Source organism: Equus przewalskii, chromosome 12, assembly GCF_037783145.1.
Source record: "Equus przewalskii isolate Varuska chromosome 12, EquPr2, whole genome shotgun sequence".
NCBI classification, from domain to species: domain Eukaryota; kingdom Metazoa; phylum Chordata; class Mammalia; order Perissodactyla; family Equidae; genus Equus; species Equus przewalskii.
In genome coordinates, this window is record NC_091842.1 from 30,830,046 (window position 1) to 30,852,484 (window position 22,439).

Here is a 22,439-nt window from a genome sequence, read left to right on the forward strand (position 1 = left end):
GCTTCTGGAGACAGCAGAATAAATTCTGGGCCACCCAGGATGGTTCAGTCACTCAACAGAGACTCGTTCAGCAGCACATTTTCATTAAAAAAACACAAAACCGTGCCCTTTGACCCCATAACCACTCACTGGGGACCGTCTCCTGCAGAAGTGAGGAGGTGATCCTGGGGCGTCAATGCGGCACAGGCGCATGAGCAGGGGCAGGAAACAGCCTCAGTACCCACCCGAAGGGGAGGCGGCCGGCACCTTAACTACGAGGCCCGTCACCAAGGGGGAACGTTAGGAAGCTGCTGAAATGAACGGAGCTCATTTCTATTGTATTGGCCCTGGAAAATACGAATGGAATTAGCTCATTTCTGTAGAGATGAAACAAATAAACCACAAATATGCAAACAGATGACTGTGCAAGGAGAAAGGTCTGGAAGGAAAACCGCCCAGCTGTTACCGGCTCCCGGAGCCCGTGGGGGTGTGGGGGGACAGGGAGGTTAGAGTGAGCGGGGAGAAGGAAGCTGAGCTCCTTCTCTATCCACCTCCGCTGTTTGGCTTGTTTCAAGGACCATATATTGCTTCTGTAGCTCGAAAGGAAAACCCAATAAAATGTATTTCGGGAAATTTGCCAAGTTAGGCTTTACGCTCACAGCGGTAGTGGCTTCATTTTCCAGTGTGTTCTCTGTGCCTGGCTCTGCGCGCGGCGCTCACAGACCTTTGTGAACACCGGGGTGTCAGGGCTTTTGTCACCCTGATTTTTCAGATGAGGAAACTGAGGGTCAGAGAGGTTGAGTGACTTGCCCAAGAGGGCACAGCTGGCAAGCATCAAAGCTGGTGCCTGGAGACAGAGAGGGGTCTTACGTCACATTATCCAGTTACCATGTTTGGGGGGCCACGAGGGGCTGGGATGAAAGGATAGCCTTGGCTATCTAGGGCTTCGGTGGCAGCGGCTACACCTGTAGTACCTGCTGGGTGGCTGGTGTCTCGCACGTGGAAGGAAGGGAATGGCCGTTCATGTTTGATTGAGGCCGAAATGTCCCCAGCCTTCCCATTCAACTTAGTGTCCCTTAGTGTAAATCAGTGTTCATGTGGCCGGGAGGAGAAAAGCCACAAGGTAAGAGCTCAGGTCTTATTATCACAATGGGGGGTCACTGAGGGTAGTAAGCAGGGCAGAGATGAGGTCTGGTTTATCATAAAAGATCACTCTGGCTGCTGGGTAGAGAATGGACTAAGGAGGCTGAGGGTAGAAGCAGGGAAGGGAGGTAAGAGGTCGTGCGGGCAAGAGGTGGTGGTGGCTTAGCCGACGGTGGCAATGGAGGCAGAGAAACTTGGTTGAATTCAGGCTATTTGGGAGGTTGAGTCAATAGGATTGGATGCTGGGCTGTGGGAAAGGGGAGAATTTGGTGAATGAATGGAGGTTTTTGGTGTGAGCAGTTGAGTGGACTGGGGAAGGAGCAGGTTTTGGGGCTGGGTGTCCGAAATAGTGCGATCCAAGAGTCTGGTGACAGCAGGGCTGAAATGGGGGAAGAGAGAGCCACGGGAATGGGGGAAAGATGTCAATAACCCGCATGTCTGACCGCATCTGAGGACTCCAGGAACTGAGGACTCCAGGAACTTAGGACTTCCCTCCGCTTGCTCAAACCAGGAACACAATTGGGGAAAATTTCTATTTCTTTCCTACAGCCTCTGCTAGGACAGAATGCTTGCATCTCTTGGAAATTCATAGATTGAAATCTAACCCCCCATGTGATGGTATTAGGAGGTGTGGCCTTGTGCGGTGGTGAGGTCATGATGGTGGGGCCCTCATGAATGGGATTAGTACCCTTATAAAAGAAACCCCAGAGAGCTCCCTTGCCCCTTCCACCATGTGAGGACACAGCAAGAAGCTGGCCATCTATGAACCAGGAAACAGGTTCTCACCGCTGAAGTGGCCGGCACCTTGATCTTGGACTTCCAAGCCTCCAGGACTGTGAGAAATAAATTTAGTCGTTTATAAGCTACCAGTCTGTAGTATTTTGGTTACAGCAGCCTGAATGGACCAGGACAGCCTCCAAGGCCACATGATTGGCCTGGCCCATCCTTGCATCTTTGTCTTCATCCACTTTCCTCCTCGCCTACTCTGCCCCCGTCATACTAGAAATCCCAGGGCCTTTGCCCATGCAGTTCCTTCGACTTGGATTCTTTTCCCTGTCCCTTTTGCGTGTATTTTTGTCATTCTGGTGGACCCAGCTTCCGCACTGCCGTCTTGGAGAAATCTTTCCTTGCCACCTCATCTCAAGCTACTCCTCCCCGTTATTTGCTCTCCTCGTGGCCTCTCGGTTCTTTCACAACACGGTTCACAATTTCTAATTGCTTGGTTACTGGTTTACTTTGCCTGTCTTCTTCCCCACATTTCAAGCTTCCTGAGATCAGAGACCATGTCTGTTGCCTGCCACCACACAGCCAACACCTCGTATGGTGACTGTCACCCGGTAGGTGTGCAGCAACTGGTTGCTGTATGAGTGAAACACCTAAGTCAAGGTCCCAGCAACCCGCCCTCTGGGACACATCTGCCCTCACACGGACGATCCAGCCGGGTCTCCGTTGGAGCGTCTGTCCCCCGGAGTTCTCCCACTCGGGGGCTGTGTTCTCTTCAGCTCTGTGATCACAGTCTCTGGCTGTGACAGGCTCAGAGTCTAGAAATAGGAGACCTGGCTTAGAATCTGGCTTGGCCTCTTGTAACATGTCTCAGTTAGCCTTTGCTGTGTGACAAAAAAAAAACAAAACCCACAACATAGTGGCTTAAAACAACAATTTATTATTTTCCATGACTTCATAGGTTAGCTGAGTGCTTCCTCTGCTGGTCATGCCTGGGCGCACTCAGCTGGAAGGTCCAGATGGCTTTCCTCATATGTGTGGCAGCTGGCTGTTGGCTGGGTGGCCTCAGTGCTCCTTCATGAGGCCTCTCATCTTCCACTAGGTGAGACCAACATCCGGTCAGCATTCCAAGTCAGCAAAGACAGAAGCTGCCAGGCTCCTTGAGGTCTGGGCTTGGAGCTTGCACAACACTACTTCTGGCACATTCTATTAGTCAAAGCAAGTCATGAGACCAGCCTAGATTTAGGGGAGTGGAGAAATAGACTCCACCCCTTGGCAGGAGAACAGCAAGGAACTTCTGGTCATATTTAATCTACCACAGTAGGCTCTGAAGTCTTAGGCCAGTGACCTAAACTCTCTGTGCCTCACTTTTTCCCTCTGGGAACTGGGTGGGTTGGCATCTGTTTTATAGAATTGTTTGTCAGAATTAAACAGATGATGCATGCAAAGTGCTTAGTACACAGCCTATCTCTTAGGAAGTAGCCACTGAATAGGAACCACTGTTATTAATATCATTACAGTAACTATAATGGGAACTTATCAAATATTGGATGGATGGATAGATGGACAGAAGGATTGATGGATGGATGGATGGATGGATGGATGGATGGATAGGTTGGTGGATGAATGGATGGATGGTGGATGGATGGATGGATGGAAGGATGGATACGTTGGTGGATGAATGGATGGATAGTGGATAGATGGATGGATGGATGGTGGATAGACGGATGGATGGGATAGATGGATAGGTGGGTGGATGAATGGATGGATGGTGGATAAATGGATGGATGGATGGATAGGTGGGTGTGTGATGGATGGATAAGTGGGTGGGTGGGTGGATGGGTGGATGAATGAATGGCTTTTGGCATTCAAAAAGCCTATAGTCCCAATGACTTACCTGGTGATGAGAGGTCACCTCATTTCATGGAGTTTAGAATAAACAGCAGCTCTTTGCTATTGAGTTCAAACACTCTGATTTCTAAAGAGACCTGACCTCTTTCTCAGTTTACTTTTTGTCATGTGTATTTGGGAAGGGAGGGAAGGTCAGGCAATTCTACCGTGGGCTTTGTGCACAAGAGATTATATACAGCTCACTCTAAGTCCCTACCTCCACAGCCTTGGTTAAACGTAACCGAACACTAACCATTGTGACAAACACAGCCAAGCTTCCCAGTGGAAAGCTAAGCAGCAAACCACATGTGGTTGCAGCACAAGAGTCTGTTGACACACATTCCCCTGGGCGCCTGCCAGGGTGGACAGCGGAGAGGGGCTCCCCAGAGCCTGCCTCCCCTGAGGTCCTGCTTCAGGGACCCAGCCTACCCCTTGGAGCCAGAGCCTGTCCCCAGAGCTGCCCTGGGCAAAGGTGGAGCTGATCTTCTTGGGAAAGATGGCCTGTAAGAGTGTTCCGGCTCTGACGTTGGCCAGGTGAATTGTGAGGAGGTGGGGAATGTGACCACCTGCTTGTGATGTTTTTTCCTGCAGCAGCCTGACACTGGGTGTGGGGGAGGGCAGGGTGGGGAGGGCCCAGGGAAGTACAGTCGTTTGCTGGGGCTGCCGTGACAAACAACCGCAAACCTGGTGTAGAAAACAACAGAGAGTTAGCCTCTCACAGCTCTGGAGGCTAGAAGTCCAGACCAAGGTGTCAGCAGGGCTGTGCTCCCTCCGAGGGCTCTACGGGACAATCCTTCCTGGCCTCTTCCAGCTTCTGTGGCTTCCTGTAATCCTTGGCGTTCCTTGGCTTGTAGCTGCATCGCTCCAATCGCTGCCACCATCTTCACATGGCCTTCTCCTTGCGTGTGTCTTCTCTTCTTACGAGGACACCAGTCATTGGATTTAGGGCCCATGCTAACCTCGAATGACCTCATCTTATCTTCACGACATCTGCCAAGACCCTATTTCCAAGTAAGGTCACATTCCGAGGTTCTGTGTGGACATCGATTTTGGGGGGACACCAACCCAGTATGGGAGGTAAGGCAGAGGACAGGTAGGGATGGAGAGAGTCCGGGACTCCAGGATTCCCTGCCCCAGCAGCACTGGGCCGTTTCCAAAGCCTGCTCAGGGGTCTCCTCTAGACCTGCCCTGCTGAGAGCAGACTGGCTTCCCAGTGTGTGCACCCCTAAACCTAAGGGGGTGCTCAGGAGCAGCTGTCTGGGGGGGCTCAGGACAGAACTTGAACTTTGGGGCTGGGTGCCTGTACCTGATTTATGACTTTTAAATCTGTAGACCTACAGTAGGTAGCTTTCCATTTCTACTCTTGCCCTGGGCCTGGCACAGGTTACAGGCTACAAGTTGAGAAGGAGGCATCTGGAAGCCTCTGGACTGAGTCCAAGAATCACCCTTGGTCCATCACTTTCTGAATTATGTCACGTCTGTGCATGCCTGTGTGTGTGCATGTGTGTGTGTAACTTGTTTTTGTCGATCTCCCTCACAAGCATATAAGCTTCATGAGAACTGGGACCTTTTCCTTCTCATCTATAAAATGGGATTAATAACAGTCACTGCTTTGTGGGGCTGCTGGAGGAGCAAGCGAGTGGATGGGCGAGAAGCGCGGAGTGCAGGACCCGGTCCGCGGCCAGCACACCGTGAGTTTCGCTCAGGTTGCTGTTGGTCACCTCTGGAGCCCCAGCACAGGGGACAGTGCCTGTGAGGCACTAGAAACTCTTTGTGGAATAAACGATGGGACAGCTGCGGATGCAGGGAGCTGCGTGCTCCCCAGCTCCCAGGCTTGCTGACTTTGTGCCTGAATATCGGGTGGGACCAAGGGGTTGCACGATTCTCAGAACATCCCCGGAGGCAAACGTGTTCCATCAGATCATCACCCAGCATCCTCCAGCAAGGCAATGAGGTCAGCTTGGCATTTTGAGACAACTCCTCTGGTCGCCAAGGGGAGCCCTATCGGAGTAGAGGGGTAAGAATAGACATGCGAGGACCAGGTGGCAGGCAGTTCTCGAAGGTCAAAGTTTTGAGAGATGAGGGCAGCTGGGCAGGGGTGGAGAGGTGGACAGGGAGAGAAGTAAACTGCTTCTGGGGCTGCGGAGGGGGTCGACAGGCAGGACTTAGTGAGGCTTGGATGTGGGAGTGAGGGGCGCGGAGGGCTCAGGGGTGACACCTGGTTTCTGGTTAGCACCACTAGTTTGTGGGAGGGGCTACCCCTAGGATGCGGGACCCCGGAGGGAAGGACCCTAGAGGGGAGGCTCTTGAATTCAGTTTTGGACAAGTTGAATTTGAGGGGCCACCAAGGAATCCAGCAATTAGACGGCCCAGGTTTGAATGCCTGAACACACACTGGCAGTATTATCTGGGCAGTCACCCTTCTGAGCCTCAGTTTCCCCATCTGCAAAGTGGAATACCACACCAGGTGATAAGGAGGCCCCTGTGTGGGACTATATGCAAATTGCCTAACCCAGAGCCACGCACGGCAACGAGAAAGTGCATGTCTGTATTACACTCTGCCAGTTAGAAGCAACAGACACACAGGCAAATTGGCTTAAACAAAGCACTTACTGTTCCTGTAACTAAAATCCAGGGAGTGGATCTGACTTCCCCTAAGGCTGGGCTGCACCTGGGGCTCAAGCCTTGTTGCAGGGACTTCATATCTCCCTCAGTCACCTTCCACGTGTGTTCATTGTGGTCGCCAGCTCAGCAAATCCAGGGGCAGGAAGGGAGACTTTTCCTATAGTTCTGGTAGTAAAGTCTCAAGGAAGATTCTGATTGGCCCAGCTTGTTCATGTGCCCACCCCAGAGCCAATCACTGTGACCAGGCCTGGGTCACATGACTTGCCCTGTGGCAGGCCTTCTCCGTTAGTGAAAGAGGGAAGCAGCAGCAGCAAAACCAGCAGACGCCCATCACATTCTCAGTCTGTCCAATGGGTGTTTTGAGATGGGAGCAGATGTGTGTGTACAATTTCTGGCACAATAGCCAAGACATGGTAGCAACCTAAGTGTCCATCGGTGGATGAATGGATAAAGAAAATGTGGTTTATACACACAATGAAATACTACTCAGTCTTAGAAAAGAAGGAAATCGTGTCATCCGTGGACACATGGCTGAAGCTGGAGGACATGATGCTAAGTGAAATAAGCCAGTCACAGAAGGACAAATACTACATGAGTCCATTTATATGAGGAATCTAAACTAGTCACACTCGTAGAAGCAGAGAGTAGAATGGGGACTGCCAGGGGCTGGGAGGAGGGAGAAAGGCAGAGATATTGGTCAAGGGGTGCAAAGTTTCAATTATACCCGATGAATAAGTGCTGGAGATCTAACACTCAGCATGGTGATGATAATTAACAACACTGCATCATATACTCATTTGGTTAAAAGGGTAGATCTTATGTGAAATGTTCTTATCATCAAAAATAAAAATCATAAAGATGGCAGGTGAAAACTCCTGGAGGTGATGGCTATGTTTATGGCATAGATCGTGGTGATGGTTTCCTGGGTGTCTACTCATTGTCAAACTCATCAAGTAGTAGACACTAAATACATACAGCTTTTTGTAAGTCAGTCGTACCTCAATAGAGTGGTCTAAAAAATAAGTTTCAGTTCATAGTGGTTCTTTGCATTGGGGTTCTAGAGGTGGAACACAGAATGGCCCTCCACCGTGCCCCTACCATCCATGTGTGTTTTAACGTCCTTTACAAACGTGGTCTCCACCCCAACCATCCCACTTTCAGTGGCATCCCCTTTGCCTCAGCCTCCTCCAGTCACCAAGCTTAGAAGATGGCCTGGGAGAGGAGAGGTCAGTTTTGGGGGGCCTGAGGCATCTCACCGGCCTGTGGCAGAGCGTCACGCTGTTGGCTATGGTCCACCACGAGCAGGCCCTGGCATCTCTGTCGCTGAGCCCAAACCGGTGAGCCAGGGACTCCCCATCCTTCCGGGGGAAATTCCAGGACCTCTGGCGTCCCCCAACAGCCTGCGCTCCAGAGAGAGGCAGACAAGATCAAGAGAACAGGTTTTGCAGAGTTAGACAAAGACCTCTGCGGTTCATAACGTCAGCGAGAAAATTCCAAAACCCCGGGGCGAGCTGCGTTGTGGATGCTCCTTTCGGCGACCTGCTTCTGATTGGAGCTGACCGGGCCTCCCTGCCAATCAGCATGGGCGCTGCGAAGCCCGGAACTTTACAGCTTAGCAACGAGAAATCTGGACGAACTCTGGAAGTAATTTAAGGAAAGGGGAAGAAAAACACCAAGAAGGGAATTAGTAGCCAAATAATCAGGCTGCAGACTTTTATTATTACCTTTGCGGCCAAGGCAAGTCATGAACATTTCCAGCATTAAATTACAAGCAGAGAGGAAACCAACCAGCTATCTTGTCTCAAATTCTGGGGCTCATGTTTTGTTTCGTTTTTTCCCTGAGCTGGTACTAGAGCAGCAATGTGAACAGAGCCAAGAAATAGTGGACAGAACAGGTATAATAAAGAAAAAAACCTCTCAATCCTGGCTGCCATCTCTCCCTCCAGGAGCCTCTTGACCAGTCTTTTTCTGGAATCATCTTCTATCACGTGACATCATGGATACCAGCCTGTCTGAAATGGGAACTGGGTGTCAGGGTGGCTATAAAGGGTTTCTGTGATTTCGGCTGGAGGCCGGGTCGGAGGTGACGGTGGCATTGGTTGGTCCATGGGATGACTACTTATGGAGCATCATTCATGTGTCACTGCTGAGTCAGGGGCTGTAAAACAGAAATGAGCATCACATATTGGTCCTTGCCCCTGTGAGCTGACAGTTCAGCCAAAGGTAAGGGAGACTAGATATTAATAATCAGTTAGTTATACAAATAGCTATGTGATTACAATTGCGCCGATTCTGTGGAAGGAACAGGGTATGTGGGTGCGTGAGGGGTATAATTAGGTCTCTGGCTATCCCAGTCCTGCGTGGAATGTCGTAGCAGTAGGGTGGGTTCAAGAGGAGGCTGGGCAGCTGAACCGGGCAAGCCCAACAAGGGGGCCTCCAGGGCCTGCAAAGTTTAGAGTTTGTCCTAAAGCAACTGGAAAAATGAGAAACCATTTAGGTTTTGTAAAATGGGGCATGGGATAATTCAATTTGCAATTCAGAGAGGGCGTGCTGGCTGCTGGGGGAAGAACAGACTAGAGAGGCACAAGGAAGGATGTGGGACGATGGACCACTCCGGAGGCTGCTGAGATAACACGTGGACGGTACCTCCAGGGGACCACAGGCATGAAACTTCAGCACTTCTCTGGGGCCTTGTTGATGGTTCTCGTCAGCCAGCTCCATCCCAGGGCCTGATGTCCTGGAGAACATCCATTAAGACGCCTCATCATGAGACAGCGTGACCAACTCATCCTGCTTGGCCCAGAACTTTCTTGGTTTTAGCATCAAAGTCCCCGGTCCCAGGAAACCCCAGGATGGCTGGTCACCTCACTCTAGGACAGGATTAAATGGGGCAGAAGAGCCAGGCTCCCTCACCGCATGGGGCTTCCCTGCACCTTCTCCCCAAGCAGCTGGGACACAGATTCAGCTGCTGATTCGCTGTGTGGCCCAAGACAAGTTACTTGGTCTCTCTGGGCCACTGTTTCCTAGTTTGCAAAATAGTTTGACCTGGAGAGCCTGTTGGTCTCTTGGCAGTTCTGATTTCCTGGCCATGCCCCGGCATTTCAAAGCTTACTCAGTGCAGAGGGCCAAATACAGAGGCCAGGACCATGTACCCACAGTGCAGCCTCAGGCAAGGTCCCTCACCTCTTCATGCCTCGCTGCCGTCTCCGTAAAATGGGAATAATAGTACTCCCCTCATGGAAATGTGAGCACTGAGTTAAGGGAAATTATTCTGTGCATTTGACACAGCTGGATCCTCGGCAGTTGGAGAATGTGGATGTTCAGGTTAACAGGAAGTATGATTGAGAGTTACGACATCTCCTAAGTAGTTATTGCCAGTTTTCAAAAAATTAGGATGTGATTAAGCACCCTTACATCTCAAGTTTTATGATACGTACTTTATCACAGCACTCACACTCTCTTAAGATGGCCCTTTACCTCCGAGTGTCTATTCCACGAGGTGGACACTAGGTCCTTTTTGCCACTGTAATAAAGATTTATTGACTTAGCAGAGGTCACATCATGCCCATTTTACACGGGAGAAAATTGAGGCTCAGGATGGCTGAAGGTCTTGCCGTTAAGTGGTAAAGTTAGAATTTGGGCTTGAATCTGATTCAGGGTCCTGTTCTCGCCACTAACTGGCCTCTGCTAGTTGGGGTTTCACAGGGAGGGCAAGAGGGATGGGGAAGGGGTGCAAGGAGGCACATGTGGTGAGGGGACCATCTATTCCTAAGATTCGATTAGGAATTTCCCAAAGGGGGCAGCGATGGTGGGCCTGGCATGACACTGGCAGCCTGGCCTGATCCTCATGTGGACAGGAGCCTTCTGGATGCTGCTTTCTCACCTCACTGGTTGCCGTGGAGACAGGAGGGTGTGTGTGTGTGTGTGCAATGAGATGTATCTGAAACCTCCTACCCAGGCTTGCCCCAGAGATGCCAGCAGTGGGTGGGCAGACCAACCCCAGACCCTTCAGAGAAGGGAAGGAAAAGGCTGGTCTTTATTTTTATTATGAAAAATTTTAAGCACACACAAGAGTAGAGTATACGGTACAATGAACCCCAGCCTCAACAATCACCAACTCTTGGCCAATCGTGTTCCATCTATCACCACCCCTCCTCCCTCATCGCAGATATTTAGAAGCAAATTCCAGGCAGCAATTATTTTTTTTGCAAGCATTTTAGTGTATGACTCCAAAAAAAGGGAGGGGGGGATTTTTATTTATTTATTTATTTTGCTTGAGGAAGATTCGCCCTGAGCTAACATCTGTGCCAATCTTCCTCTATTGTACGTGGGTCACCGCCACAGCACAGCTGACGAGTGGTGTAGGTCTGCGCCTGGGATCCAAACCTGTGAACCTGGGCGGTCAAAGCAGAGTGCACGGAAATTAACCACTATGCCACAGGGCTGGCCCCAGGGGGAGGAATTTTTTACACCACCATCACCCCTACTAAAACTAACAGTAATGCTTTAACATCAGCATATATCTAGTCAATGTTTAAATTTCTCTGGTTACCTCATAAATGTTTTCTTTACAGTTTGTTAAAATCAGGATCCATATACGGTTCATCCATTGCAATTGGTTGATATGTCTCTTACATCTCTCTCAACCTATAAGTTCTCTCTCCTTCCTTTTTTCTTTTTCTTTCTTTTTTTTTTTGTGAGGAAGATTGGCCCTGAGCTAACATCTCTTGCCAATCTTCCTCTTTCTGCTTGAGGAAGGTCATTGCTGAGCTAACATCTGTGCCATTCTTCCTCTATTTTATGTGGGATGCCACCACAGCATGGTTTGGCGAGCAGTGCTAGGTCTGCGCCCAGGATCTGAACCTGCAAACCCTGGGCCTCCAAAGTGGAATGAGCGAACTTAGCCACTATGCCACCAGGCTGGCCCCTCCCTCGCTTTTTCTTACTTGAAGACTCTGGGCTGGTTGTTCTGTAGAGTGTCCTACAGTCTGGATTTGGCTTACTGCAGCCCCATATTAGTGTCACACATGTCCCTTTCCCCCCTGTATTTCTTGTAAATAGTAAGATCTAGAAGCTCACTTAGATTCACGTTTGTTTTGTGTGTGTGTGTTTGTCTGACTACTTCCTAGTGGCTGTTTTGCATTTCCATTTGAAGGCACTTGATGTCTGGCTGTCCCTTTGTGATGTCGGCAGCCACTGATGCTCACCGGCTATATCCATTAGGGGTTGCAAAATGGTGGCGTACTAATTCGATCCTTCTGTCCTTGTTTGTTAGCTGGAATACTTCCATAAAAAGAAACTTTACTTTTCAACGTTTGGTTACTGTAAGGTATGGTTCATACAAGAAAGGATAAATGCTTGATTCTCTCCCTTTAATTGACAATTTTCAAAATAATGAGTTGGGGGGCTGGCCCCGTGGCCAAGTGGTTAAGTCTGTGCGCTCCGCTGCAGGCGGCCCAGTGTTTCGTTGGTTCAAATCCTGGGCACGGACATGGCACTGCTCATCAAACCACGCTGAGGCAGCGTCCCACATGCTACAACTAGAAGGACCCACAACGAAGAATATACAACTACGTACTGGGGGGCTTTGGGGAGAAAAAGGAAAAAATAAAATCTTTAAAAAATAATAATAATAATAATGAGTTGGTTTCCCAACATCCTCCAAAGATGACCAATGGGTTTGTTTCTCTCAGTGACAGTGTGAACTCATAGATTTGGACGTATATGACATGTTTCAGTCCACTGCAATTATTATTCTTGATGCTCAAACTGTCCCATCTTTGGCCCGTGGGAGCCTCTTCCTGCTGTCCCCTGCATCCTTTTTGACATGACCCCAGAAGTCTTTGACAGCTGCCATGCTACCTGGGTGACAAGATGTTTCAGGCTCGTCTTGCACATTTCCTGCCTCAGACCCAGAATCCGCTGAATCTCCAAAGAGCCCTGATTCCTAGTTAGAAGTGGCGTTTAGAGACCATAATCTGGGTGCTGGGGGTGCTCATGCTATGAACTGCTCATTATTTCTAACCTTTTCAGTGGACGGAGCTAGGAGATACATGCTTTATTTCGTAAGGCAAAACATAGCATGAGTTCACACTGATGCTTCCAGTTCGATTTGGGACTGGAGGTTTTTCCCTTTGTGATCCTACCTCCTCATCTCCTTTCTTCCACGGCAGTGTGACAAAGCCTGTTTCTAAAGGCAGAGCTCCTCATCGTGTCTCCCTTCAAGCAGGAAGCATGTGACAAGGCGCTTAAGTCTTCCCCTCAGAAATGAACTTGAGCTCTCTGTTGAGGAGGTTCAGAAGTGGCCCTGGAGGGAGCCCCATTGTAGGTACTGAAGGGACCACATTCTATGGCAGATGTACCAGCTCCTTCCACCAGCCTGTGTGTGGATCCTCTCATCTAGCTGCTCTTGATTCCGGCTGCACATCTGAGTCACATGGGGAATCAGAAAAACCCTCATGCCTGTCCCCACCCCCACCATCACAATGAAGTCAGGATCTCTGGGGCTGAACCCTAACATCATATTGTTTTCAAAGCATCCAGGTAATTTTAATGTGCAGCCAGGATCAGAATCACTGCTAGTCCCTGCTTTTCAGCCAAAGCAGAAGAAGGAAGAGAGGGTAATCCTAGAATAGGTGGCCTTGGGACCCCGTTAGCTTGGTTTTGAACTCTGGCACTGCCAATTTCTACCTGTGGGATCTGTGGAACAGCACTCGTCAACAGAACTTTCTACAGTCATCGAGATGGCCTGTATCTGTGCTGTCCAATGTGCTAGCCGCTGGCCATGTACAGCTAGGGCACTTGAACCAGTTGTTAGTGCTACCTAGGAAGCGAATATTTAGATTTTTAAAATTTTAACTAATTTACACATAAATAGCCACAAGTGGCCAGTAGCTACCATCTTGGACAATGCCACTCTGGAAAATTACCTAACATCTAGGAGCCTCATGTCTATAAAACAGGGCCTAATAAAAATTACTTCATTGGGCTGTTGTCAGGATTAGAGGTAATGTATATTAAGCATCTGGTGCACACAAGGCATTCAGTAAATTGCAGCTTATTTTCCTTATTAACGTCAGCCCGTCATTCTTTAAGGAAAAAAACCCAAAAGCTCGCCTGGAAAACAAGTGCTCAGAAGCACCCCACCACAGAGACTGAAAATTCTAAGCTGTTCCAGAGAAACTCTCGGAAAATATTCCTTAATTGCAGAAGTTCAATTGCAGCGGGAGGTTATCAGTTGCAAGGGCTGTATTTCATTACAGATCTAGCCGCAGCTCAATAAATTAAGCAGTCACTCAAAATAACATGTTGCTTTAATCCCCTCTTGGAACAATTTCAAGTTGTTTGGTTTTATATTAGCACAGCCCTTGAAAGGCGACTCACACTGGCCTCGTTTCTTTTTCTCTCAATTCATCAGCCCCTCTGGATATAGCTTTCCATCTCCTGACTCACAGGAGAGAGGATTCCAAGCTGAGCAGACCTCCTTTTGTCAAAACCGGAGCATCTTCCATCCTCTGGCCTTTCTGCGGCCCACGTTTCATTTGCTGAAATTACTGGCAGGTTTCTCCGCAGCTAAGACAGAAAGAGACAGCTCTTAGCAGCCCAGTTCTGGATGTGTGAAGCTGACTCGCGGTGGCTTTTCCATTTCCATCTTCTCTCTAGTGGTTTATAATCTCAGAGGAGAATTTCGTTTCCCCTAGAAACTTGGCACCCGAGGTGTCAGCCTGGGAACATATTTGTTTGTGTAAATTAAAAGAAGAATATGTTTTGACCATATTTAAGTTCTAACTGCACTAAAGAAATAAATACTGAGTTGCATAACGCTTCTTGCTGCACGGTTCTGGCTCACCTCCCCAAACTCTGTCTTTGTTTATAAAACCCAAACTAACGAGAGCTCTGGACGGCTTAGCACCTCAGAGAGCCACAGGGACAACCTTGGAGGCCATGTCCACCCCTACCCAGGCCACAGGGAAAGTCCACTTACCTCATTTAGGATTTGCTTCCCCTGACACACCGCGTCCTTGCCAGGTTGGGCGAGGGTGCTGGAAACAGCACGTACACTGTTGATGGGCGTGTGAATGATACAACCTTTTGGAAGAACACTGGGAAGTCGCTGTAGAAATTAAAAATGCACCTATCCTCTCACTGAGAAAGACCACTTCTAGGAATGTATCCTGTAAGTCTACTTGGACACATGCCAAAAAATATATATGTTATAACAGCAAAATCCTCGAGTTACCTGAAACGTCAGCCAGTGAGGGACAGGTTGGGTATGGTGCCATGCTACAAGGCTTTAAAAAGAAGGCGGTGGGTCTGAGGGCTGTCGTGTCTTCAGGATATATGGGAGCACACCCGATTTTCTTAACGTTATGAGCAGAGAAAGTGCAGGCACTCGAAAATGCTTAGAAAATTTATGACGATTATGCCAACCGCATACAGTAGCTACTTTTCAGAAAGTGAAATTGGAGTTCGAGAAAAATTGCAAAGGCGCTCCTTTATTTCCCACATTTTTCTCTTCTGTACTATTTTTTATTTACCATAAGCACGGTATTATTTTTAAAAATCAGGATAAATAAAAAACATAAAATGGTGTTTGAAAAATCATTTCCACACTCGGATGCGAGCAAGATAATACAACAATAATACTCTTTTTGTTAAATATCTGTGAGGCCAATGCAGTAGTGGTGGGAATCTGCTTTTCTGGTCTTTATGCAAATAACCACTAAGGGCTGGATGGATTGAAAGAGAAATGTGAAAAAAGAGATGTGAAAAACAGAAAGGTATGCCCACCTTCCAGTTCCTGGAACCCGTGAATATGACCTTATATGACAAAAGAGGTGATCCAGTTAGGGATCTGGAGAGGAGTTTGTCCTGGGTTATCTGGATAAGCAGTAAAAGCAATCACATGCCTTCTTCTAAGACAGAAGCACAGACAGACACAGGGAGAAGAAGAACGTGTGAAGATAGAAGCAGAGACTGGAGTGATGTGCCCACAAGTCATGGAGCCACCGGAAGCTGGAAGAGGCAAGGAACAGATTTTCCCCCGGAGCCCCTGGGGTCAGTGCAGCCCCGCCAGATTTTGGGTTTCTAGCCTCCAGAACTGTGAAATAATAAATTCCTGTTGTTTTAAGCCACTCAATGTGTAGTAATTTGCTACAGCGGCCCTGGGAAACTCACACGTCACCTGACTTTCCTAACACCTGGAAAATCCATGGAGCGCATAGGTTCTTTAAGAAACAAGTTTGCTAGAACTGTGGTTTGGTGAACACAAAGCATTCATTCATTCATCCATTCATTCCACAGATAGGTACTGAGCGTCTACCGGGTGACAAGCACAGTTCTAGGTGCTGAGGATACAGACAGCAGAGAAGAAAACAAAGATGCCTGTCCACCTGGAGCTGACATTTCAGTGAGAGAGAGAGTAAGTAAAAGAAATGGACCACAGAGAAGGAGCGATGGTGGTGGAGGGTGCTAAAGAGGACAAGAAAGCATGGAAGAGGGACAGGGGTCGAGAAGGGGACTGGGAGAATGCAGTTCCCGGGGGAAGGTGACTTTGGAGTAGAGGCCTGAAGGAGTGAGGGAAACAGCTCTGTGTCTACCTGACGCGGGAGTCTCCAGCAGAGGAAACGAATATAAACTTGACCCTCCGAGGGACCACTGGTTGGACCAGAATAAACAGGAATGAACACCCCTGTCTCCCCTCCTCCATCCTTCCCTGCCTCCCGCCCTCCCACGCTTGCTGTCTCCCTGCTGCGCGCCAGCACCCGGGGGTACGAAGATGGGGGAAGCCCGGGTCCCCATGCTCAAGGTCCCCACTCATGGGGGAAACCAGTCAAACAAAATCATTACAAATATAACATGGGGGGCATCGGAGCAGCGGCCGGGACAAGCAGCACGCTCCGCCCATGGTGGAGAGCGCAGCAAAGAGGAGAAGGGGGTGTTTTCGGGGTGAGGTTGGGGAGACGGAGGCAAGCAGGAATAGGGTGGAACCTGAAGTCCAAGAGCAAGTGTTTAGCTCTGATTCAGTGGGAAATTAATGGGGGGATGGAGATGTGTCTGACGATGCTTTTATTCTCAAGTGCTGGAGGCACAGCCCGGGGAGAATGAGCTCTGAGGCTGACCTACCCCTTTTAGTTTCACACAATCCACGAAGAGGGAAACAGTCCCACGCCCTAAACTGGGACGTGTTGGGCCGCGCAGAAACCAGAGTTGATCGGACTGAGGCAAGATGGGGATTTAATTCACTCGGGGAGCTACGGTGAAGAAAGGGAGAAGCTGGGCTGCTCTTGGACGCAGGGCTGGAAGGCTGTGGGGTCACAGGGCAGCGCACCTCTCTCCTACTCCCCTCCCTCCACCCTATCTCTCATCTCCCCCGCCCTTTGTGCCTGGGGTCTCTGGGGTCACAAGCAGCTCTGGATGCTGAGGGAGAAAGCGGCAACCTTTTCCCAGCTGTAGTAAGGACCATCCTGGATTGGCCACGCTTGGGTCACGTGACCACACTGGACCAATCACTGTGGCCCGGCTCAGTGGTGGGCTGCTGCGATTGGCCACATTGGGTCACGTGTCCCCACCTGGACCAATTACTGTAGCAGGATGGAGGCCGTGAGTGGCCATCTTTGGCCGTAGGCCCACTGGGTGTCAGGTCTGTTACCGGAAGTGGGGTAGAAGGTGCTGGCAGAAAAATAAGAGAAAAAGCAGAGCCACCTACCTCCTCTGGAGCCTTCTCCTGGCTTTGCTGCTTCTAAGCTCACTGCTGAGACCGACCTCAGTCCTAAATTGGGCTTTGCTTTGAGATCCACGCTGGCTGTCTACAAACCCGGAAGCTGCGAGCAGGTTTACTCAGACCTGTGGCTGTGGTTGTTTTTAGCAATCATTACATTATTTTAATCAAATTTAAAATGTTTTGTTGTTCATGTTTGGTTTATGATTGCCTCTCCCGGCCTTAAGAGTAGGAACTGGGTCTGTCTCGTCGGTTACTGTATTGATCATGGCCGGCATACAGCCCCGTCGTGTACCATAGGCATTCAAATAACGGAATGAATGAATGAACATTCCTTCACTCATTGAGAACCCCGTGGAGAACAGGGGGGAGTGCAAATCCTCGTCTGTGCCTTCCTCACTGAGTCCCCGCCCGTCCTTCCCAGTCGAGTTGCACACCCCTTCATGACGAGGTTCTGTTAGTGCAAGTACATCCTTGGGTGCCATTCCAACACACTGTGGGCTCTGAGTCTCTGGGTGGATTCTTGGGTGGAGAGTCTAGATAAGCGCAGGAACTAAGGTTCCTCTGGTTGGTGGAGACCATCCTTGGAGAAGGCTAGTGGAGCTCTGTCTGGGAGGGGCTGGGTGCCACACTGGTTGCCAAGATGTGCCAGGGCCACCTGCCTCTCCTGGGCATCCCTGCTGCGCGTTGGTTGCTAACCAGCAGCCCTCTGTTCTGCAGACCGCAGCCTGTCATTCGCTGTGACACCCGAGCACGCTCAGAGCCCAGGACAAAATGGTGTGGCCAAATAAAACAACTGCAGGCTCTTAGGGAAGAAGGCTTAGTAAGACAAGTGGCTATTTTTTAAAAGTACTTACAACCCACATGTCAGCTGGGGTCATCTTATTTTTAGAGATTCAAATGAAACGGGCTTGAACCCTGTCCCGAGTGCCATGGGAGACCCAAACTTTCCTTGGAACGTTTCCAGGGATTGGGGGTAAGGGGTCCTTGTCTCTCCCAGATGCCCACGGCTCTACAGTCCTGTGTCCAACACATCCGTGCTGCTAGGGCACCCTTTGGCCGGGCCTCATGGGCACGAGACCTGGGCCGTGCACAGGGCCCAGGTTTGGTATACTGCTCTGCTGTCGTCATCTTGCACTTCTCGATAATTTCTGAACAAAGGGCTCCGTATTTTCATTTTGTAAATTACACAGCCCGTCCTGCATCACTCAGGAGCTATTCCTTTCCCACCCCACACTGACCCACTCTCGACTCTGCCCCAACTCCTCCATTCTCCCCAAACTCCATCTGCCCAAGAATATGGGTGTAGACGACTTGGAACAAAAGCAAAAGTTGACCTCTGAGCCAAGCGAACAAGACGGGCAGGGTTTGAAGCGGCTTCAAACTACTCAGTGGGTAACAACGGTGGAGAAGGGGAGGGGGTGAAACAAGCCCAGAAGAAGGGCGATCATCGCTGAGCCTGGATGATGGCTACGGGGTGCTCCTCACAGTATTTTCTCTACTTTCAGTCCATCCTACAAAGCTGAAAAACACAGTATAAAACGTGCCTCTGGCACTTCCTCAAAATGTTAAAATGGAGTCGCCCTATGACCCAGCAATTCCACTCCTGGGTATATACTCAAGAGAAATGAAAATGGACGGCCACACAAAAACTCACACATGAATGTTCATAGCTGCATTATTATAATAGCCCAAAATATCATCAACCCAAATGTCTATCAAGTGACAAAGGGATAAATAAAACGTGAGTGTTATTCGGCCATATAAAGAAGTGAAGTTCTGACACGTGCTACAATATGGATGAACCTTGGGAACATAACGCTATGCGAAAAAAGCCAGGGGACCCTGGTGGTATTGTGGTTAAGTTTGCACGCTCTGCTTCAGTGGCCCAGGATTTGTGGGTACAGATCCTGGGCACGGACCTACACACTGCTCATCAAGCCATGCTGTGGCAGCATCCCGTATACAAAATAGAGGAAGATTGGCAATAGATGCTAGCTCAGGGCAAAGCATCCTCACCAAAAAAAACACAAAACAATAAAGAGATTTGAAAAAAACCAGCCAGTCACAAAGGACCACATCCTGTATGATTCCATTTACGGTCATGCACCACATAAGGATGTTTTGGTCAATGACAGACCACATATGCAATGGTGGGCCTGTAAGATCAGTACCATAGAGCCTAGGTGTGTAGTGGGCTGTGCCATCTAGGTTTGTGTACCTATACTCTGTGATGTTTGAACAATGATGACATCACCTAATGACACATTTCTCAGAACGTATCCCTGTCGTTAAGCGACACGTGACTGTATATGAAATATCCAGAACAGGCAAATCTACAGAGACAGAACGATTAGGGTGGGTGACTGCTGTAAAGGTTACAGGGTTTCTTTTTGAGGTGATGAAAATGTTCTGAAATTGATTATAATGACAGTTGCACAACTCTGTGAATATACTCAAGGCCAATGAACTCTGCACTTTAAAGGGGTGAATTGTATGGTAAGTGAATTATATCTCAAGCAAACTGTTTAAAAAAAAAATCATGCCTTCCCCCACCCCTCCTGCCAGGAAGCCCTGGGCTCCAGCCTCCTGCCTCTGGGAAATGTCCTCTCTCGCCTCCACTCTCTCCCTGCATGCCAGCGGTCTCTGCTCTGAAATGTAACTCAGTCACCTCCCAGGTGACTCACACTGCCAGGGCCATGTTCTTCCTAATTGGAAGGCAGCTTTGGGCCTCTGCCACAAGGGTGGACAAACCATAACCTGTGGGCCAAACTTGGCCCACTTCCTGTTTTTGTAAATAAAGTTTTATTGGAACACACAGCTATGTCCATTCCTTTACGTATTATCTGTGGATGCTTTCTTATTACAACAGCAGAGTGGAACAGCTGTGACACAGACTGCACGGCCTGCAACGCCTAAAATATTTAGTATGTGGCCCTTTCCAGAAAAAGTTGGCTGACCCCTGAGATGGAAGATCCAGGCTTGAACCCCAACTCATCACCTGGCGGGTGTGTGACCTTAGACAAGTCAGTTCCTCTCTTTGGCGTGTTTCTTAAGTAGGCAGTAGCTCATAACAGTGCCTGCCTCATACGTCACTTGAGCAACTAAAATGACTTCCTGTGTGTCAAGTGCCTAGTCCATATACAGCACTCAATATATGCTGGTGGTTATGATGGTTGTTAGAAAATGAGGGTAATTCCTACTTCACAGGGTTATCTGAAGCAATGGAGATACAGCCTGTGAAATCAGCAGGCAAAAACATACAAATGTTTATTATTGTTATAAATATTTTAAAGGCTTTGAGATGATTCTTTGCTTCTTAGTCATATTTATCATTTGGAGCTTTGAGAATGTAGAAGAACTCTAATTTCAGAGGAAAAAGGACCTTTAATCCAAACCCTATCATTTTTTTTTTTTTTTTTTGGTGAGGAAGATTGGCCCTGAGCTAACATCTGTGCCAATCTTTCTCTATTTTTTGTATGTAGGATGCTGCCACAGCACGGCTTGATGACTGCTGTGTAGGTCCACACCCAGGATCCGAATTGGGAAACCCCACCTGCTGAAGCGGAGCATTCAAACTTAACCACTACACCACCAGGCTGGCCCCCAAACCCTACCATTTAACAGTCCAAGAAACTGTGCCCCCGCCCCTGGGCTGGGACTTGAACTGGCCCAGAACTACAACCTGCGTATTCTTTTGGCTGAACTCTGCATCTTTCTTAACACCAGGCACTCAGGAATCCAGGCCCGCATGTCTTTAAATATTTCTGTTGTCTCCGGGCTCCCCACCAGAACCTGTTAAACAGTAATCGGTTAAAGGTGTTGGCACACAGGTTTGGGGCATGGGGAAGAGAGCCGTGCGTCTCCACGCCTTCAGGGGTTGTCCGGAAGCCTGCTGGGCCGGCCAGAGTGTACACTGCACCCCTGACGACCCGCTCTCCTGGAAGGGGTCATTTACGTAGGTTTGTTTCTGAGAGACAGCAGCCTCCCGTTCACCTGTTTTCACAACTATTAACTGAGCAGCTAATACAAGCAAGGCCCTGGGGACACGGCAATGAATGAGTCCCAGCCCTGCCCTCCCCGCCTGCCTTCCACTGGGGCCACAGACAAACAGGCACTTGGGCAGTTGAGCCCAGGAGAAAGGCTTCATATTCTTCCCAGGATTTCAGTCCCTCCATAAGCCCTGTGTCGATGATCTGGAAAATTCTGGAGCCGGCTGTATGACATATGGATGGGAGTCGTTAAGAGTGATGGCTTTGGACTAAGTCCGGTCTGGGGAGGACGGGCTCCATAATTTGCAAAATGAAAACTCGGGGCTCCTGTTTCCAAAATGATTGAGAATTTAAGACAACAGCAGAGCATTAAACCAAGTGCAGGGCCCACCACTGCAAAGCCGGCCCTGCATGGTGGCCCAACTCCTTTCCAGCTGGGGACCTGGGACAGGCCTCTTTATCTGCCTGAGCCTCAGTTTCCTCATCTGAACAAGATGGTAAGGGCATCGGAGGGGTGGTTGTGGCTCCTGAGAAAGCATGGCAAGCGCATGGCAGAGGGGATGGACCCCACAGCACTCCCGCTGTGCTCAGCCCGCCGTGCCGGCCGCATTTCATCTTACAAGAGCGCGCATTTATTATTCTCAGAGAACAGCTAAGACTTACACAGCACACGGTCGATGCCAGGCGCTGTCCTCCATTCTCTACGGACGCTCGTTTATTTCATCCTCGCCGCAGCCCTACCATGTAAATACTCTCATTCTTGCACCTACAAACGGGGAAACTGAGGCCCAAAGAGGAGAGACCACTTGCCTGAGGTCACGCACCAGTCAGTGGAAATTCAAACACAGGACCTCTGGCCCCTGGGTCTGTATTCTTAACCTACCGTTGTGTCCCAGGAGGTGACACGTTGCTGACACACATACGTGCATACGCAGGCACGCCCCTGCCCTGAGATGCTAGCACCAGACGTTCAGGCTGGAATTTCCCCCATAACGCGGGATTCTTTCTTGCTCGCTCTTTTGTCCATCTCCCAGACTTAACTGGGAGCCCCATGAGGGCAGGGGCTGTCCTGCTCCCTGCTGTACCTCCGGCACCTGGCACACTGCTTAGCACACAGTAGGCCCTCACCCACCATGTGCCCAGTGAAGGGAGGCAGGGAGCAGGTGTCCAGCCAGCGCACCCTGATCCAGAACCCACAGCTGCACTTCTCAGAACTTCAAGGCTGCGTGACTTGAGAAGTTGCTTTTGGGGGATCCCACAGCTCAAGAAACGATCTCACCCGCTCCTGGCTTTTCTCGCCTGGGGTTCTCCCCACCGTGCGGGAGGAGAGGCCCTTAAGGGGCACCCGAGGACCCAGCCCCCACCCT

General features: G+C 49.5%; 1 protein-coding gene and 1 long non-coding RNA gene across 7 annotated transcripts in view; one reads left to right on the forward strand and one right to left on the reverse strand.

Moving 5' to 3' along the window:
- The window catches only part of PARN (poly(A)-specific ribonuclease), a 242,621-nt gene that overhangs the window by 214,209 nt on the left and 5,973 nt on the right, over positions 1–22,439 (forward strand). For 2 of the 3 annotated variants that reach the window (XR_011524893.1, XR_011524894.1), the window contains one exon: positions 15,664–15,781. Coding sequence is in view for 1 of the 3 variants with exons in the window: in XM_070568471.1 (XP_070424572.1) it covers positions 15,664–15,674 (11 nt within the window). In the remaining 2 variants the exon portion in view is untranslated. Of the gene's footprint in view, positions 1–15,663; positions 17,253–22,439 lie in introns of those variants that run through there. The other variant, XM_070568471.1, reaches the window with a different exon arrangement.
- On the reverse strand, positions 2,766–22,385 carry LOC103551168 (uncharacterized). Of its 4 annotated transcripts, none has more exons than XR_011524897.1 (6): positions 17,069–17,183; positions 14,345–14,473; positions 13,744–13,932; positions 8,275–8,518; positions 6,349–7,998; positions 2,766–2,943 (listed from the first exon to the last, which is right to left on the reverse strand). It is a non-coding gene; the product is annotated as an uncharacterized lncRNA (long non-coding RNA). The 4 variants fall into 4 exon arrangements; XR_011524895.1 differs by having other exon boundaries at positions 2,766–5,736; XR_011524896.1 differs by lacking the exons at positions 2,766–2,943; positions 6,349–7,998 and adding an exon at positions 21,736–22,385 and having other exon boundaries at positions 8,045–8,518; positions 17,069–17,885.